At 45.3% G+C, this 20,075-nt stretch overlaps 1 protein-coding gene across 1 annotated transcript; it reads left to right on the forward strand.

The window, feature by feature from the left end:
* Positions 1–235: 235 nt before the first annotated feature.
* LOC310836071 (uncharacterized protein) lies at positions 236–3,393 on the forward strand (the record flags this gene model as incomplete). The annotated part of the gene is made up of 3 exons (XM_083720996.1): positions 236–281; positions 1,590–2,266; positions 3,168–3,393. 3 exons carry the CDS (start codon positions 236–238, stop codon positions 3,204–3,206), a joined length of 762 nt encoding a protein of 253 aa, XP_083577122.1. The 3' UTR covers positions 3,207–3,393.
* Between the last annotated feature and the right edge of the window lie 16,682 nt (positions 3,394–20,075).

A 20,075-nucleotide genomic window follows, 5' to 3' on the forward strand; every position in this document is an offset into this window, starting at 1 on the left:
TTGTTGCATATAAAAACAGTTTCTGATCGTTCTTAACTATATCTTCTCCTACCATTCCTAACAAGAATGCCTCTGGCTTTTTCAAAAATGTATATCTAAACATATATCTTCTTTAGCTCATTGTATATATTTTTGGGAAAACAAACCTTTCTTCTCGGAGGGCTGTGTCTCCTTAATGTTGCTTGAAGTGTTATCTCATATGTCTACTCAGAAATGAGCCCCAGATACTTCAAGGATGCTTATTCCCAAGCAAGTGGGCCCAGGACAGCGGCCCAGGACAGGTAAGCTAGTGCCACAGCTCAACAGGGCACACGATCCACATTCAGAAGGCCACAGGTTTGATCAGCCACATTGATTATTTGTTAAATTTATATCCTGCCTTTCCATGTACCGTATGGTAGGAATGTGTATTTATTAGATCTTATCCTTCCTTCCTCATGTTTGTGAGTTCAGCAGAGTGCATATCTTTGCAACTTAAAAGCCTAGATACCATAGGCCAGTTTTAGCCTTTTACTTTAAGTAATCCAGGATGCTTTAAAGCAGGCTGGATTTTCCTGGTATTTCCTCCTTTTCTTCCACTTAAAACAATAATCACACAAGCCGTCTTGTAAAAGATAAAAATAACATTTACTCACTCAGGATACTTGTTGAAGAGTAACAGATGCAGCAGCTTTGTTCAGGCTTAACATGGCAATTCAGTTACAAAGACATACTTAAATCCCGCTTAAGATGGGAGTCTGAGCAATGGAGCTCAGACATGCAGGTTCTTCTTGTTAGAATTCCTGGCTCCGTGATTGCAGTTCTCACCTTTCTGGCTTGGTGATGAGATGAAGAAGTAAGAGTGAAGAGAGGCCAAAAAGAGCCCAGAGGAAGAGACCAGCCAGGTGTGGAGGTTTCCTATGGCTACACCTGTTATGTACTGAATTGAATAGGATCCAAACTGCAACAGTCTGATTGGTCCTAGAACAATAGGATCCAAAAGGCAGCAGTCTGATTGGTCCTAGAACAATAGGATTCAGAATGCAGCAGTCTGATTGGTCCTAGAACAATGCAGCAATATGATTGGTTGGCAGGAACCACCCAATCATGCTCCAGATAGAAGTGAATCCACAACCTGATTGGCTTACAGTAGAATTCCAGAATTAGCCAATCATGTGCAGCCCATTGTGTAAATAATGTATATAAAGCAGATACTTTGAGGGGACTTTCATTCATTCCTCCTCACCACTATGAGCTGAATAAAGAGCATGAAATCACTTTGCGACTCTGAGAATATTTCACTGGTGACGAAGGTGGGATCCCGCTGAGCTGACTGCCACACACAGCACCGCAGCACCGCCACCTGCCGCACAGCTGCCTCGCACCGTGTATCCAGGCTTCAGCTCCGGGACCCAAGGAACTCAGAATGGCAACCGACAGCAGCTTCTCACCGTTCAACCCAGCATCTGGAGACTGGGAAGCGTACGCCTCCCGTTTCACCTTCCTCCTAGAAGCCAAAGGGATCACCGATGAAGAAGACGCCAAGAATATTCTTCAGCGTCTGCGGAGAGGAGACGTTTGAAATCGCCCGGGCTCTCCTTGACCTGAAGACGTCGCTACTGTTCCATACAAAACAATATTGGAACAGCTGAAGGGGCACTTTTCGCCACAGCCCTCAGTGGTGGCTCGTCGAAATGCCTTCTACGCAAAGCGGCAAGCCCCTGGGGAAACCATAACTGGGTTTGTGACCTCTCTCCGCCAAGCTGCCCGGTTCTGCAACTTCTCAGAGCTGGAGAACATGCTTCGTGACCGCCTCGTCGGTGGCCTGAAGGATGAGAAGCTGCAACGACGCCTCTACGCTAAGAAGAACCTAACGTTCCAGGTCGCTCTGGAGGAGGCCCTGGCAACGGAAGCTGCCGAGAGGTCGACGCAAGAGGCACGGCCGAGCCAGCCGTCCCAACCGAGGGTCCACCACGAAGACCTCACCAACGACTCAGGATCCAACAGGGAGGAGGTGCACCGAGTACAGCAGCGCACTCAAGCAGCCCACATACCACAGCTGCCTCGACGAGAAGGAGGGAACTGTGCAAGCTGTGGAGAAAGTCACGAGAGGAGGACCTGCCGTTTCTGCAACGCAGAGTGCAGGCAGTGCAGAAAATTGGGACACATCGCCCGGGTGTGTCGGGCTCGGCCCACCCGACACCAGGCATCAGATGACCAATCCAAGAGCCCCAGGTCCCGGGGCCCAACGCACCAAGGCAACTCAACGGAGCTCACGGACTTCCAGGTATACCAGTTGCCCCACCCCAACGTAGAGAAAATTTATGTAGAGGTATGGATAGAGGGGGCCCCATGCAGCATGGAGCTTGACACGGGTTCAACTCTATCCATAATCTTGGCAAGGACCTTAAGGAAACTGTGTCCTAGTGGGGGTCCCAAACTCAGGCCGGTCCCATTCACCCTCCGGGACTTCCAGAAACGTAAGGTCCCCACAATGGGGGTGGGGACCTTCAGGGTGCAATACCGAGGGCGGACGCGGCAATTGGACTTGCTTGTGGTCAAGGGCCCCTACATTAGCTTACTGGGATTGGCATGGTTTGGACCACTGGGGCTAGCCATCACCGGGGTGAACCACATGAGCTTACAAGTGGACGTGGACGCCATATGCAAGGAATTTTCGGGGGTTTTCGATGGGAAATTGGGACAGTATACGGGCCCCCCCATTGCTCTACAGCTTGACCCTGCAGTACGACCGGTCAGGCTCAAGGCCCGCCAGGTCCCGTTCGCCCTGAAACCCCGTATAGATGAGGAATTGGACCGACTCGTGGAGCAAGGAGTGCTGGAGCCGGTGCCTAATGCCCCCTGGGAAACCCCAATCGTCACACCCGGCAAGCCTAATGGTTCGGTCCGCATCTGCGCAGACTACAAATGTACCATAAACAAGGCCCTCACGGCCCATGCATACCCAGTGCCAGTGGTCAGCCATGTCCTTGCCACCCTGGCTGGGTCGAAAATTTTTGGCAAGCTGGACTTGGCCCAAGCATATCAACAGCTGCCAGTAGATGAGGCTACAGCAGAGGCACAGACGATTGTGACGCACAGAGGAGCGTTCAGGGTAAAGCGGCTGCAATTCGGTGTCAGCGTGGCACCAGGCATATTCCAGAATCTAATGGACTCTCTCCTTAAAGGGATTCCTGGTGTCACCCCCTTCTTCGATGATGTGTTGATTGCCGGGCCCACACCCGAGGAGTTTGAGGACCGCCTCCGCACCGTTCTGCACCGTTTCCAGACGGCGGGTCTCAAGGTGAAGCGGGAAAAATGTCTACTAGGAGTGCCTCAGGTGGACTTTCTGGGATTTATGGTGGACGCAGAAGGGGTCCACCCGACTGGGGACAAGGTACGGGCCATTTGTGATGCCCCGGCGCCCAAGAACAAGACTGAACTTCAGGCCTTCTTGGGACTATTGAACTTTTACCATTCCTTTCTTCCCCACAAGGCGGCGGTAGCGGAGCCCCTACACAGACTCCTGGACAAGCGGGCTCCTTGGGTGTGGGGCCAGCGCCAGGAGGCCGCATTCCAGGCAGTCAAGGACTTGCTTGTCTCAAACTCGTTCTTGGCACACTTCGACGAGAGGCTGCCAGTTGTGCTAGCATGCGACGCCTCACCCTATGGCATTGGCGCTGTCTTGGGACACCAACTCCCGGATGGAAGAGAGGTACCGGTGGCATACTTTTCCCAGACACTCAACGAAACCGAGCGGAACTACTCGCAAATCGACAAGGAGGGTCTGGCAATCGTGAAGGGAGTAAAAAAATTCCATGATTTCTTGTACGGGCGGCTCTTCACTGTGGTGACTGACCACAAGCTGTTGCTGGGCTTGTTTGCCCCCGAAAAGCAGACCCCCCCCCCCAAGTGCTGTCTCCTCGTGTCCTCAGGTGGTCAATTTTCCTTGCCAGCTACCAGTATGCACTGATTTACCGCCCTGGGAAGGCGATGGGCCATGCGGACGCCCTCAGCAGGCTACCACTACCGGAAACAGGCCCCGACCCAGCACCTGCACAAGAGGTTATGAGCCTGGAGCTGCTTCCCGACCACCCCATTCAGGCACAAGAAGTTGCACACCATTCCAAGAAGGAGAATTTCAAACCTTCACAGCGCAGAACGCCATCCGCCACATCCGTTCGGCGCCATTCCACCCAGCCACCAATGGCCAAGCAGAACGCATGGTGCGGACCACCAAGGACACCCTTCGCCGCATGACGCAAGGGGATTGGGAGTACCGCCTTGCCACATTCCTTCTAGCACAGCACAGCACCCCCAGCTCAACGACTGGCCGGAGCCCCGCTGAACTACTAATGGGTCGGCACCTTGCAATCAGATTGGACCGCCTTCACCCCGATAGAGCTCAGGATGAGGTAGGGGTGGGGGAAGGCAGGAACCCCCGGACCTTCGAGGCCCAGGACCCAGTGTACGCAAAGAATTTTGGGGCAGGCCCTGCATGGGTACCCGCCACAGTCACCAGGGTCACTGGCCCCGTGTCGTACGAGGTGCTAACAGATGGGGGGCAATGCTGGCGCCGCCACTGCGACCAGATACGGCGACGATTCCCGGGAAAAAACCAGGAGGAGGAAAGGTCAGAGGAGTCCCAAGGGAACAGTGGGGCAGTGAGGCCCATAGAGCAGCAGGGGCAAGCAGGAGAGGCAGAATCAGTAAATACAGAGAGGACCCGTGAGGCCGAAAGGACACCAGAACCAGAACTACGACTGAGCGAGCAGGTTGCACCAGACCAAACAGCCCCATCACAGCCAGCATCCTTGGAACACGAGCCAGAACCTGAACCCCGGACCAGGGAACACCCCAGGCCGCAACGCATACGTAGGCCACCGGCGTACCTTGAGGACTATGAATGCGACCTCCCGGGCAGGACTGGAACTTAGAGGGGAGGGGTGTTATGTACTGAATTGAATAGGATCCAAACTGCAACAGTCTGATTGGTCCTAGAACAATAGGATCCAAAAGGCAGCAGTCTGATTGGTCCTAGAACAATAGGATTCAGAATGCAGCAGTCTAATTGGTCTTAGAACAATGCAGCAGTATGATTAGTTGGCAGGAACCACCCAATCATGCTCCAGATAGAAGTGAATCCACAACCTGATTGGCTTACAGTAGAATTCCAGAATTAGCCTATCATGTGCAGCCCATTGTGTAAATAATGTATATAAAGCAGATACTTTGAGGGGACTTTCATTCATTCCTCCTCACCACTATGAGCTGCATAAAGAGCATGAAATCACTTTGCGACTCTGAGTATATTTCAACACCCTTCCGCTGTCAGGGCTTAGAGTGAGTGGCTCTCTCAGAGGTCTCTCTGGCAAACTTTCAGGAAAACTTAGCAAAACCTAACTATGCAACTTTTAGAAGACATCTGAAGGCAGCTCTGTACAGGGAAGTTTTTGATGCTTTATTATGTTTTGCCAGATGGGCAGGGTATAAATAATAAAATTATTATTATTAATTAAATAAGAATGGCTGAAAACATAGAAAACAATAATTAAAAAACACACTGATAAACAGGAAGGAGCCATCCTGGCTTCTCCAGGGAGGGAATTCCAAAGTTGCCTGGGAGGAGCCAGCACTGCGAAGGCCCTCTCCTGCATCCCCACCAAAGGTCGTGGGGGCCAAGAGAAGGTCCTGAAGACCTCAGAGCCTGGGCAGGTTCTTTTGAGGTCATGTGGTCTTTTAGGCACACCTAAGCCGGGGACGCGGGTGGCGCTGTGGGTAAAAGCCTCAGCGCCTAGGGCTTGCCGATCGAAAGGTCGGCGGTTCGAATCCCCGCGGCGGGGTGCGCTCCCGCTGCTCGGTCCCAGCGCCTGCCAACCTAGCAGTTCGAAAGCACCTCCGGGTGCAAGTAGATAAATAGGGACCGCTTACCAGCGGGAAGGTAAACGGCGTTTCCGTGTGTGGCTCTGGCTCGCCAGATGCAGCTTTGTCACGCTGGCCACGTGACCCGGAAGTGTCTCCGGACAGCGCTGGCCCCTGGCCTCTTGAGTGAGATGGGCGCACCAACCCCAGAGTCTGGCAAGACTGGCCCGTACGGGCAGGGGTACCTTTACCTTTACCTTTTAAGCCGTGTAGCTTTTGGGTTTAGCTTCTGTTAGTTTTTAGTTGCAACCTCACATACATATGCAAATATAAAAGTTTATTATTTATTTGGTGATTCTGTCGGGCCTTTTAAACTTAACATAGCTTAGGGCCTCAGCATGTCTTAAACTAGCCATCCGAGTCACCCTCACCTGGTGGAACCTTCACAGCATCCAAACTGGCCCCTACAAATCAACCCGGAATGCCAAGTACCTTTCATACATATTTGTAAAAAGAGCCGTATCAAAAGCAAAAAAACCATAAGAAGGCAGTTTGTGTCTGTGAAAAGGAACCGTGATGGTCCGCTGTGGGCCAACTGCTGTGGTTTAACCAGTGCAGAAGAAGCCAGACCACAGTGCACAGTTAAACTAGGGAACTCCCTCCCACAGGAGGAGAGGGCTATGGGAGGCTCTTGGCCACAATGGCTGTGCTCTGCGTCCACAGTTGGAGGCAGAGGTGCTTCTGAAGCCGCAGGAGGGGAGAGGGCTCCTGCGTTCAGGTTGTGATTGAGGGCTTCCCATTGAAGCATGTGGTTGGCCACTGGGCTAAACGGGCTCCTTTGGCCTGATCCTGCAGGCTCTTCTTAGGTTCTCATGGCACCAGCCTCCATCTCAGCAGAGTGCCTGGCTTGGCAGGGCATCTCTCTGCCCCGGGGGAGACCTTGCTAAGGCCCAGCAGGGCTGAGCAATAAATCAGGCTGAGTTCCTCTTCCTCCCTCATTTTTTTAATGAGCTTCTTCTCTGGCCATGAAAGCCCCCACAAGCATCCTTTAGCAACTTCCTTTCCCCTCCTTCTTTATTTATGGCAAAGGTCCCAGTTTTTCTTCCTTGCTGCCACATTCTGATGCTGGTTTATGAGCCGCATTTCATATCACAATTTCTTTTCTTTTTTTAACATGGTCACGTGGCCATGGAGAAAGCCAAGGAGGCAACTAATCTGTGTCCACCTTGGCCACCATTTGGAGGCGGGAAGTGAATTGGATGAAGGTCCAGTAGCGGCTGGGACTCCTGACACGGGGGTGCCCACGTTGTGAGGGTGAGGGGAACCCCAGTCAATCCTTTCCGGATTGAAACCTAAGCCCAAGGATCTGGCTGTTTCTGCTCCTGGAGACTCACGTGAGGGCCCTTGGCTTCTCCAGCTCAACAGACAACGCAGAGCAAGAAGGATTTCCCAAGTAAGTGATTTAAAGCAGGCCATGCCAAGGCCATTTGCAACAGCTGCAACTCCTCCACTCCTGAAACGATCCCAGCTGAACTGTCCATCCTGTACTCTCTGTGCATTGGTCGCTTGGAAGATTGAAACCCCAGTAAGGTACTGAACTGGGCTGTTATGTACTGAGTTGAATAGGATCCAAACTGCAGCAGTCTGATTGGTCCTAGAACAATAGGATTCAGAATGCAGCAGTCTGATTGGTCCTAGAACAATGCAGCAGTATGATTGGTTAGCAGGAACCACCCAATCATGCTCCAGATAGAAGTGAATCCACAACCTGATTGGCTTACAGTAGAATTCCGGAATTAGCCAATCATGTGCAGCCCATTGTGTAAAGAATGTATATAAAGCAGATACTTTGAGGGGACATTCATTCATTCCTCCTCACCACTATGAGCTGAATAAAGAGCATGAAATCACTTTGCGACTCTGAGTATATTTCATGGGCCTAGGTTTCTGCATTGGCTTCCTGCACAGATCCTCTTTTTCTTGGTGTTGCCTTCACAACTCCAGCAAATCTGTGCCTGTCAGACCAGGAGGTGGGAAGGGGGAAGGGGGGCAGGGATGGGGGAAGAGGCTGAGCTGCCTGCCTGCTTGCTCCCCACACAAGGAGGGCCAGTGCTACTCTCTTCCCCAGTGGGCAGGGTGGACGCTAAGCTACAATTCAGGACAGTTTTTGCAGGATCCATCTCAGCTCCAACCTGGACTTAACATGAGTCCATACGCAGCCCCCCCCCCCCCTTTAGACCGCAAGCTCTGTTCTGGAACTTACGTGTGAAAGAAGGAGGTTTCTTTGTGGATAAACAATAGTGCCTTATATATAACCACAGCCTTCTCATACCTGGATGCCTGGAAGCCACCATGTTTCAGTTTAGGAAGTTAGGGCCTCAAAGGGAGTGGAGAATGGCTCAAAATGCTGTAAATCCAGACACCAAGTGAATCTCCTTGCGTGGGGCTCTTTCGTGCTTGACTTATCTTTAAGTGTTAGTTGTGCATCTTATTATAGCTATAGCGATGCATCACAATTTTATGTGTGATTCTTCTGTAAGCTTAAGACTTTTGCAATAAAAATATAAAGCAAGGAGGGGGAGAGATAATAATAATAATAATAATAATAATAATAATAATAATAATAGTTGTTGTTGTTGTTGTTGTTTGTACCCTGCCCATCTGACTGGGTTGCCCCAGCCACTCTGGGTGGTTTCCAAGACATAAAAACTTAATAAAACACCAAACATTAAAAACTTCCCAATACAGGGCTGCCTTCAGATGTCTACTAATAGTTGTGTAGTTCTCTATTTCCTTGACATCTGAAGGGAGGGTGTTCCACATGGCGGGCACCACCACCGAGAAGGCCCTCTGCCTGATTCCCTGTTGTTCACTTCTCACAGTGAGGGAACCACCAGAAGGCCCTCAGAGCTGGACCTCAGTCAGGGTGGAGACGCACCTTCAGGTACACTGGGCTGAGGCTGTTTAGGGCAGGGGTCAGCAAACTTTTTCAGCATGGAGCTGGTCCACTGTCCCTCAGAACTTGTGGGGGGCTGGACTATATTTTGAAGAAAAGAAATGAACAAATTCCTATGCCCCACAAATAACCCAGAGATGCATTTTAAATAAAAGCACACATTCTACTCATGTAAAAACACAGTGATTCCTGGACTGTCCACGGGCCAGACTTAGAAATTGATTGGGCTGGATCCGGCCCCCAGACCTTAGTTTGCCTACCCATGGATTAGGGCTTTAAAGGTCAGCACCAACACTTTGAATTGTGCTCGGAAACGTACTGGGAGCCAGTGCAGATCTCTCAGGACTGGTGTTCAATGGTCTCGGCGGCCACTGCCAGTCACCAGTCTAGCTGCCGCATTCAGGATTAGTTGTAGTTTCCAGGTCACCTTCAAAGGTAGCCCTATGTAGAGCTTGTTGTAGTAGTCCAAGCGGGAGATAACCAGAGCATGCACCACTCTGGCGAGACAGTCCACAGGCAGGTAGGGTGGAGCTGGTAGACAGCTGCCCTGGATACAGAATTGACCTGCGCCTCTATGGACAGCTATGAGTCCAAATGACTCCCAGGCTATGCACTTCAGGGGCACAGTTACCCCATTCAGCGGTGGAGCAAGCCGATTGGGTGCCTGGAGCAGCACGCGCGCCCTGTGCCCAGGGACAGGGCCAGCTACCCGTGGGGCAGGGCAAGCCAGGGCAAGGCGGGGTAGGACACTCTGTGGGGCCTCCAAGGAGTGTTCCTGTCTCCTCCCACTCAGCCGCCCTACAGCTGAGGTGGAGGTGGCGGGTGGACCGTTTGGGGCAGTGCAGAGCCTGTGCGCGTCCAAGCCACCGTGTCTCTCCCAGGAGAGATGTGTGGCTTGGGTGAGTTGCAGGCCCCACAGTGAGTGCCGCCCTCAGTGGTGACATCCAGCCTCTACTTAGAAACCTCCAAGAAAGGAGAGTCCACAACCTCCCAAGGGAGACCATTCCACTGTCAAACAGTTCTTACCGTCAGAAAGTTTTTCTGTTTGTTTAGTCGGAATCTCCTCTCTTGTCACTTGAAGCCATTGGTTTGAGTCCTACTCTCCATAGCAGGAGAAAACAAGCTTGCTCCCTCTTCCATGTGACAGCCCTTGAGATATATGAAGATGGCTATCATATCTCTGCTTACTCTCCTCTTTCCCAGGCTACACAGACCCAGCTCCTTCAAGTGTTCCTTATAAGGCTAGGTTTCCAGACCCTTGATCATCCTGGTTGCCCTCCTCTGTACACCTTCCAGCTTATCAACATCCTTCTTAAACTGTGGTGCCCATAATTTTTTTACAAAATATAATTTTTATTAAAATTTTTCATTATATCAATTCCAACATCAAACAAATTTTCACAAATTTCAGTTTTTGGACTTCCATCAGCTTCTCTGTCAAACATCCATATTTTCCCATTTTTACACATTTTCTAAGCTTAATATTGCATTTTAATATTACTTTTTCAATTCTCTTTCTGTTTAACAAATATTCCTCTACCTTTCACAAAGCCTCTTTAAATCCCACTAGCGTTGTTTGTTCATCACATGTACTTTTCAGATATTCAGTAAAATTTTCCTAGTCCTCGATGAACTTGTGTTCCTGTTGATATTTAATCTTCCCAGTTAGTTTATCCAGTTCAGCATAGTCCATAAGTTTCATTCTCCATACTTCAAGTGTCGGTATTTCTTCCTGTTTCCATTTTTGGGCGATTAATATTCTTGCTGCTGTTACTGCGTATTGAGTTTATTGTCCCTTCTATTTATTTCACTTCCTATTATTCCTAACAGAAATGCTTTCTTACACTCCCACCACATATGAAAAAGGGTTCCTTCTTTTTCTTTACATTTCCAACACTTATTACATGTCTTATACATTTTTGCTAGTTTAACCGGTGTGATATACCATCTATATGCCATTTTCATAATGTTCTCTTTTAACGCAGTACATGCTGTAAATTTTATATTTACATTCCATACTTTTTCCCACTCATTCAATTGTATATTGTATCCAAAATCTTTGGCCCAATGTATCATCACCGACTTTACTTCTTCATCCATTGTTTGCCATTCTAACAACATTTTATACATTTTTGACAATATCTTATAATCACTGTTAATTATCTCTGTTTGAAATTTCGATTCTTTTTCTGCATATCCACTCTCTTTACAGTCCTTTTTAAACATTTCATTTACCTGAAAATAATGCAACCAATCAAACACAAATTCTTTTACTTGTTCATATGGCCAGTGTGGTATAGTGGTTAAGAGCGGTAGTCTCGTAATCTGGGGAACCGGGTTCGCGTCTCCGCTCCTCCACATGCAGCTGCTGGGTGACCTTGGGCCAGTCACACTTCTTTGAAGTCTCTCAGCCCCACTCACCTCACGGAGTGTTTGTTGTGGGGGAGGAAGGGAAAGGAGAATGTTAGCCGCTTTGAGACTCCTTAAAGGGAGTGAAAGGCGGGATATCAAATCCAAACTCTTCTTCTTCTTCTTCTTCTTCTTTTCCACTTTCCTCCTTCTTTAATTATTAATTCTCCATATGTAATCCAGTTCCCTCTCATATTGATTTTCTTTACGCTCATAACCTCTAATGGGGACAACCAGTGTGGAACTTTAGGTTCTAATATATTTTTATACCTATCCCATATTTCTATTAAGGATCTCCGGAAAATATGATTCTCAAAACCTTTGTGGCTTTTCTTCTTCTCCAACCATAGATACGCGTGCCATCCAAATCTGTTATCAAATCCTTCTAAATCTAAAAGTTTGTTATTTTTTAATTTTATCCATGCTTTTAACCAACAGAGACAGGACGCTTCGTAATATAATTTCAAGTCTGGCAGGGCAAACCCTCCTCTTTCTTTCGCATCTGTTAATAACTTAAATTGTATTCTTGGCTGTTTACCCTGCCAAATATATCTTGAAATTACTCTTTGCCACTCTTTAATAATCACAGTCCCTTTGATTATAGGAATCATTTGAAATAAAAATAACATCTTTGGAAGCACACTCATTTTAATCGTCGAGATTCTACCCCCAAAAGAGAGTTTCATCCTTCGCCATATCTCCAAGTCTTTTTTAATTCCGTTCCACACTGGTACGTAATTATTTTGAAATAAATCAATATTTTTGGAAGTTAACCATATTCCCAAGTATTTCACCTTCTTCGCCACTTCAATCCCTATTTTTGTTGCATTATTTCTGTTACATTATGGTCCATGTTTTTTACAATTACTTTCGTTTTTTTCTTATTTAGTATAAACCCGGCTACCTTACCAAATTGGTCAATCTCCTCCAGTACCTCATTTAGACTTTTTAATGGATCTTCTATCGTTATTACCAAATCATCGGCAAAGGCTTTAACTTTATATTCATTCTGACCTACTGTCACCCCTTTTATTAGTTCATTTTGTCTAATCGAATTCAAAAGAACTTCCAGGACCATTATAAATAACAGTGGCGAGAGAGGACATCCCTGTCTTGTACCTTTCGATATCTTCACTTCTTCCGTAATCACATTGTTAACAATCAGTTTTGCTTTCTGTTCTGTATAAATCACCCTTATTCCATTATAAAAATCTTTTCCAACCTCCATATACTCTAAATTTTTTAACATAAATTCCCATGATATATTATCAAAGGCCTTTTCTGCATCTACAAACATTAGTATAGCTTGTTTCTCATTCCTGGCAGTCAGATATTCCAAAATAGTGATTATATTTCTAACATTGTCTTTCATCTGTCTGCCTGGGAGAAAACCAGCTTGATCTTCATGGATGAGTTCTTGCAGAACCTTTTTTAATCTTTTTGCTAATATTCCAGAAAAAAAAATATAATTTGTATTCAACAAAGAAATCGGCCTATAATTCTTAACTTGTGATAAATCAGAGTCTTGCTTGGGAATAAGTGTAATGAAGGCTTCTTTCCAAGATTCCGGGATATCTTTTTCCTTCAAAATGTTATTCATAACTTCTTTCAGTGGTACCGTCAGGATATGTCTCAGTTCTTTATAATAACAAGATGTAAAACCATCTGGTCCTGGAGCTTTCCCTCTTTTTAATTCTTTTATGACCTCTATTATTTCCTCATTCACAATTGGGGCGTTCAGTCTGTCTTTCTTTTCTGTTGGGATCTTCTGCACCTTTTTATCTTTTAAGTATCTTTCTATTTTCTTCATATTATTCTTTTCTCTGTTTCTGTACAAATGACTATAAAAATCCAAGAATCCTTTCCTGATACCTTTTGGATTTTCTATTTCTTCTCCATCCACAACAATTTTATTGTGTTTTGTTCCTTTCTTTTCTTAATTTGCCACGCGAGCCATTTGCCCGACTTGTTAGCAAACTCAAAGTTCTTTTGTCTTAACTTTTTGATGTTCCATTCCACCTCTTTATTTATTATCATAGCAAATTGTGTTTGCAGAACTTTAATGTTTTGTTTTATCTTTGAATTATTGGGTTTCTTGATTAATTTTTGTTCATTCTCCATTATTTGTTTTAAGATTTCCTTCTTTCCTCTCTCTATATATTTATTTTTAATTGCATTTTGCTGAATGAAGAATCCTCTCATTACCACCTTACTTGCATCCCAAACTGTGCTCATCTTTGTGCCTTTATTACAGTTGTCCGTGAAATAGTCCATCAACTTCTTTTGTGCCTCTTGTATGATTTTTTGATCTTCTAAGAGATAATCGTTAATTCTCCATCTGAATGATCTTTCTTCATAACCTTTTATCTCCAATTTTATTGGGCTGTGATCCGAAATTACTCTAGGTTGAATTTCAATTTGAAGAATTCTTTGAGTTAATTCATTTGAGACCCAAATTTGATCTATTCTTGACATTGACTGATTTGGATCTGAGTAGAATGTAAACTGTTTTTCTAATGGATGTCTAAGTCTCCAAATGTCAATTAGGTTACAATTCTTCATCATCGAAAGAAAAGTCTTAGGTAGTTTCCCCTCTTTGCTAACATCTTTGTCTCTTAATCTGTCCATTTCCATTGAAACTACTCCATTCATATCTCCCATGACTATAATTTTTTGTCCATATATTCAAACAGTCTTTCTTCCAAATTTTTATAAAAATCAGTCTTATTTCCATTAGGTGCATAGATCCCGATAATTATTAATTTTTCGCCTTGCCATTTGATCTGGATAGCAATAATTCTTCCTTCTTCATCCTTAAAAATTTGTTCAGCTTCATTTTTTTTCTTTACATATAGTACAATCCCTCTTTTTTCCCCTTTGTCAGAAGATATGAATTCGTTTCCTAATCTGTTATTAATCAAAAAATTTCTATGTTTCCTTGCCACATGTGTCTCTTGTAGACATATAATGTCCAAAATTTTCTTTTTAAAATAATATTCAATTTTATTTCATTTTTTAATCATTCATTCCATTAATATTCCAACTCCACAATTTCAGCGCCATGATGACTTCCTGATTAAAATTAATTTAAATAATTAATCTTTATGATATGTCTATATCTTGTTCTTCTTCCTCTTCCTGTTCCTTGTCCGAATTCTCTCCGTTCTCTCCCCTTCTCTCTTTCAAGTGCTTCCCTCCCATAGGATCTACTCCTCCAGCTGCTCCCTTCTCCTCCTCCTCTTCTACTGTCAATTCCTTGTGCCCATAACTGGACACAGTATTCCAGATGTGTGGGATGTGAAACACAAGAGCAGTCAAGTACAACATTCCTAGAGTGAACATGTTTACACATGGGGAGGAATGTTTGTCCATCCAGCAGGTAAACTTCCTGTTTCCTTCTGGGCTGGGACAGACTTCCTCTGCATGTGACTAGAGGTGGGTGTGGCCTCACCTGTGCAGGTAATGACAAAAGCACAGGGCAGCCATCTCTCTCTTTTTTACTATATGCATCGAAGACACAACATCTGCTTATGAGATAGTTTCCAGGTGTATGTTACTTTTCTAAGATAAGTCTGCTTTCTGGGATCTGATTGTGAACAGAATGTGAGTAAACTCTTTTTATTCTTTTATAGAAGACTGTGTCGTGTCTTATCTTTTATGAGTAAATAAGGGGAAAATACCAGAACAGTTATTATAGAGGCTTTAGCGAGCCTGACCAAATGCATCCACTGTGTGTTTAAAAAGGGGAATGTTACTCTGCTAAACTGTGAACTTGTTAACACAAGTTGGAAAGGCTATAACCAAACAATATATCCTCTCCTGCATCCCTGAACATTCGCACAAGATGTGGTCTGACCAAAGCAGAATAGAGTGGGACTATGACTTCCCTTGATCTGGACACTTGACTTCTGTTGATGCAGCCTAGAATAGCATTAGCTTTTTTATTTCTGCTGCTGCATCACACTGTTCACTCATGTTCAGCTTGTGGTTCACCAAGACCCCTAGATCCTTTTCACATGTATTGCTAGTAAGCCAGGTGTCCCCCTATCTTATATTTGTGAAGCTGGTCCTTCCTGCCTAACTGAAGAACCTGACATTTGTCCATATTGAAATTTGTTTTGTTAGTTTGGGCCCAGTTCTCCCATCTGTTATAAGGTCATTTTGAATTCTGGTTCTGCCTTCTGAAGCATTAGCTACCTTTCCCGTTTTAGTGTCATCTGCAAATTTACTTCCTTCACCTAAGTTGTTTATAAAGACATTGAATGATGACAGGCCCAGGACAGAACCTTGCAACACCCCACTTGTCACTTATCTCCAGGATTACAAGGAACCATTAGTTAGCACTCTTTGTGTTCAGTCAGTTAACCAGCTACAAATCCACCAAACAGTTTCTTTGTTCAACCCACATTTTACCAGCTTCCTTGCAAAAATATCATGGAGGCATTTGTCAAAATCAAGATACACTTTGCCTAGAGTGTAAGGTCCAACAAATTCACCCATTGCCTTGCTGACAATTTCATTTCCCAGAAGGTGGAAGAAGCAACAAGGGGATCACCCATCTTGGACCTGGTCCTCACCAACAGGCCCATCTATTCCAACATTCATTTCTCACAGTGAATAAACAGTTACCTCTGAGAAACCAGCAAGCAGGACTCAAGCACAAGAGCCCTCTCCGCTCCTGTTGTTTCCAGCAACTGGCATTTGGAAGCATAACGATTTCAAACTATGAAAGCAGAGCACAGCCATCAGGATTGGTAGCTATTGATAGCCCTCTCCTCTTCCATTAATTTGTCTGATCCTCATTTAAAACAGTTCCAAGTTAGTGTCTCCTGTGGGAGCAAGTTCCACAGTTTAACAATTTGTTAAAGTGGAAGGGTGCAGCATTCCCTAAAATGGGCCAATCAGCAACCAGGGCAGGCAGTGGGAAAGGGGGTTGGTTTTTGGGTGCAGCAACCTGGGAGGCACTTGGGGTGAGGGTGGGGCACACAATTGTTTTTTTTAAAAAAAAAAATTCAATGCAAAATCATAACAAAAATTACAAACATTGAATCCAAAATAATACTATACAAAAAAAATATGGAACATACAAAAAAAGGAAAAAGAAAAAAAGCAGAGGAAACAAAACAAAACAAAAACGAAAAGGCACACGTCTACAGAAAAAAACCATATCGTTATTATAATCTAGTCATTACATACATATACACATATTGACTTCCTTTGTTCTAAGACCTCAAAAAATTTACTCTTACTGTATTGTTGTGTCTAATTAGATTACTTCCATCTTTGTACTTTTTTTTTTACAGCATTTTTCTTTTTCTTTAACCCTGTAAAGCATCATTCATTACATACCGATATACTTACTCCAGAACAATGTTTTTTTTATATACTCTTTAGCACATCCCCATTCTTTTAATAATTTCTGGTCCGATTGTCCCCTTATGAATGCTGTGAGTCTTGCCAGATTTATGTATTCACAAAATTTAATTTGCCATTCTTTCACTGATGGAATTTTTCTCCCTTTCCAGTTTTTTGCTATAAGCATCCTGGCAGCTGTTGTTGCATAAAGGAATACTTTCCTTTGATTGTCGGGAATATCGTTTGTGATTAAACCTAAAAGGAATGCCTCCAGTTTTTTACTGGAAAATATTTTAAACATCTTTTTGAGTTCTTCATAAATTTCATTCCAGAATTGTTTAATAGGTCGGCATTCCCACCACATGTGAAACATTGTTCCTATTTCTTTTTTGCATCTCCAACAGGTATTTGATTTTAATTTGTAAATTTTAGCCAATTTTACCGGAGTTAAGTACAGTGGGGCACACAATTTGTGGGGCACACCAAAGGTTCACCTCCTTCCAAATTGCCTAAGCCTTGGGGGATGGCCTTCTGTGACACCATTTCCTCTCTTTCCTCTGATTTTTCTCCTGCCATAGAGGTTATTCAGGGGTCAGCAAACTTTTTCAGCAGGGGGCCGGTCCACTGTCCCCCAGACCTTATGGGGGGCCGGACTATATTTTTTTTGGGGGGTGAATGAATGCCTACGCCCCACAAATAACCCAGAGATGCACTTTAAATAAAAGCACACATTCAACTCATGTAAAAACACGCTGGTTCCCATACTGTCCACGGGCTGGATTTAGAAGGTGATTGGGCCGGATCCGGCCCCTGGGCCTTAGTTTGCCTACCCATGGATTATAATCATTTGTAGGAGGAGCACTGCATTCAGCTCCCTCAGGGCCCGTTTTTGTTTTTCAATTGTGTACAAAGGTATTTCAGGAAGAACTCTTGCTTTGCTTGGTCTTTAGCTTTTTCTGTCTTTTGGTTGTGGTGCTGAGGTCCATCTGGTTGTTTTCTATCAGCTGTAACTCACTAAAAAGATGAATACATTTTCTATAGAAGATTAAGCTGTAGCTGTAAAATTTAAAATGAAGTGTATTTTCACTTCTTGTGTGTGTGTGTGTGTGTGTGTGTTACATAACTACCAAGCAACTCCACGGTCTATCTATTTCATTTATACATAAAAAAGAATTCCAATGTATGTACTACTTGAAAACTGATTGCCTTCTTCAAAATATAAAATAAAAGTAAACTATGATTAGGAATGTATAAGATATAACAAAAAGTAATCTGAATAAAACTGCGCCTCTCAGAGTTCTCTACGGGGCCCCCCTGACGTCTGCGCCCTAGGCGGCTTTCTAGATGTCCTGATGAGAGCCCCAGCCCTGTGTGCGTGTGAGCGGGGGCGGGGGGGGGGGAGGCTGCACTGAGCGCCTTCAGGGGATCCTTCCTGGCCTCTGACAAGGATCTCTTGGCCCTTTCAGCCTGGTGGGACTCTGACTCCCATCAGCCCGAGGAAGCACAGTCAATGGCCAGGGACAATGCGAGGAAACCTACTGTTTTGTTCGCTTTCGATTCCTTTTGCAAGTGCATTACATTTTGCCTTTTCAACTGTCCGAAGCAAGTTGAACTCGTGTATAAAAAAGTGTTTCAGCTCAGCCTCTCTGAGATAACCCACGAAATAATCCAGTAGTCTATTGAAGCATTTGTTGAGATTTGCTGCAATCCATTCATCATCATCACGGGACCACTTGGTACATGCATGAAAAAAGGCAGTTTTGGCAAGGTAAGAATGGACGCGCAGCAACATCGCGCTCGCTGGCCCTGCCGGAGAGTGGCGCGCACATTGAGGAAGAGCGCAGGGGAAGAGCGAAGCCAGGCTGGAGCGCTTCTGTCTGTTGATAGATGTTTCCGGGGATGCTGAAAGCCTGCAGAACCCGAACCCAAACCCCTGGGTCCGCCTTGCTCAGGGCCTCATAGGCTCTCCAAGGATTTCAGGGAAGGAGAGTCTCTCTCAGCCCTGCTTGGAGATGCTGAGCGGGATACACTCAGGACGTCCTGAGCGGGAGGCGGATGCTCTGCCACTGAACCATGTCGGTCCTTCGCCTCTGCGCCCTGTAGCACATCAGCAGCACCCAGAGGAGACCTGGTTGGGGGAAATACTCTTGTGCGAAAGGGAGAACCGCTGCAGAAAGAGGGGCTGCGTTGGCCACTCTCTTTTGTCATGTGGATTTCCCCATCACCGCATTAAAAAAAGACAAAATACTAGGAGCACGTTCTTTTAAATTGCTCATCCCTTCGTTTGAAGGTGGTTCGAAATCCTTTTTCAGGCTTGCTATGGGACATTGGTTTGGCGCGTTCCTCCGTCTTCCGACGCTTCTTTATGTTATGATGATCATGTTTAATGTATCTATTAGCGATACGTGTGTGCTGCGGCTGCTGCCCGAGAGCATAACACACTGGTGGCTTACAATATTATTATTACACAATAAAAAATTTAATACATTACAATATTTTATCATAATTACCGTTTATAATATGTTACAAAGTATAAATTTTAATATTATATAAAATGTATAGTGTACAATCATAGTATAACAAAAATAATATTAATGTACCCCCTGAATTAATAATAATAATATAAATATTTTATAATATTTTATCGTCTTAACATTACTATATCTTAGAGTGTGCTATAAATTATATAACACAATATTGTATAACAACTCTAATATTTATATGTCTTCTGCCCTCAATATATTATTACATAATTATCATACATTCTAATTTATATTAACATGCTATGAATTGTAATATATTATATTTAAAGTATATAATGTTATGGTATAACAGTAAGATTGATATTTCTCCCCGCCTTCCGAATTACCCAAATCTCTAATAATTTGGAGCGTGATTTGCTGAGTGGGTGGAAGAAAATAAAAACGGCACATGAGGCTGGGCGCGGGGAAAACAAATAAAAACCGCCACCCCCGTTTTCTTTTCACCGGCGGTAGCGGCATGAAGTTCTCCGGCTGACGCGTGTTCTCTTTCGACACAGGCAAAGAAAAGATGCTTCCGAGTCTTGTTTTTTTTTCTTCCTGAAAACAATCCGAAACACATTTTGGAAGGGGGGGTAATTTTCCCTCCTCCCTCCCCCACTCTTTTGCTCGGTCCCGGACTCCCCTGAAATCCAGGAAGTCTCCTGGCCGAGGCGAACCGGCCCGGCTGAATCTCCGCGGCGCCTCAGTCTGCGCGCTTTGGGCTGCTGGCCAGTTCCCCGCTCTGACCTTGAGGAGCGAAGCGCGCCACTGGGGAGGCCCGGTCGACATCACACACGCGTGCACCCACCCAACCATCCAGGGTGAGAGAAAACAAACCCGGAGGGAGACTTTTCCCTCCAAGAGGAGACGGCCGCTGAATACGCCCCCCCATGCCCCCGCCCCGTGTTTTCCCGAGGAGCACAGAGTTTCGGTCGCTCCAATCTGGAGTGGGGGGGTGGGGGGCTGGGGGGAAACCAGGGAGGGAACCAACA

This window comes from Podarcis gaigeae, assembly GCF_964106915.1.
Source record: "Podarcis gaigeae genome assembly, chromosome: W".
In the NCBI taxonomy this organism is placed as follows: Eukaryota; Metazoa; Chordata; class Lepidosauria; order Squamata; family Lacertidae; genus Podarcis; species Podarcis gaigeae.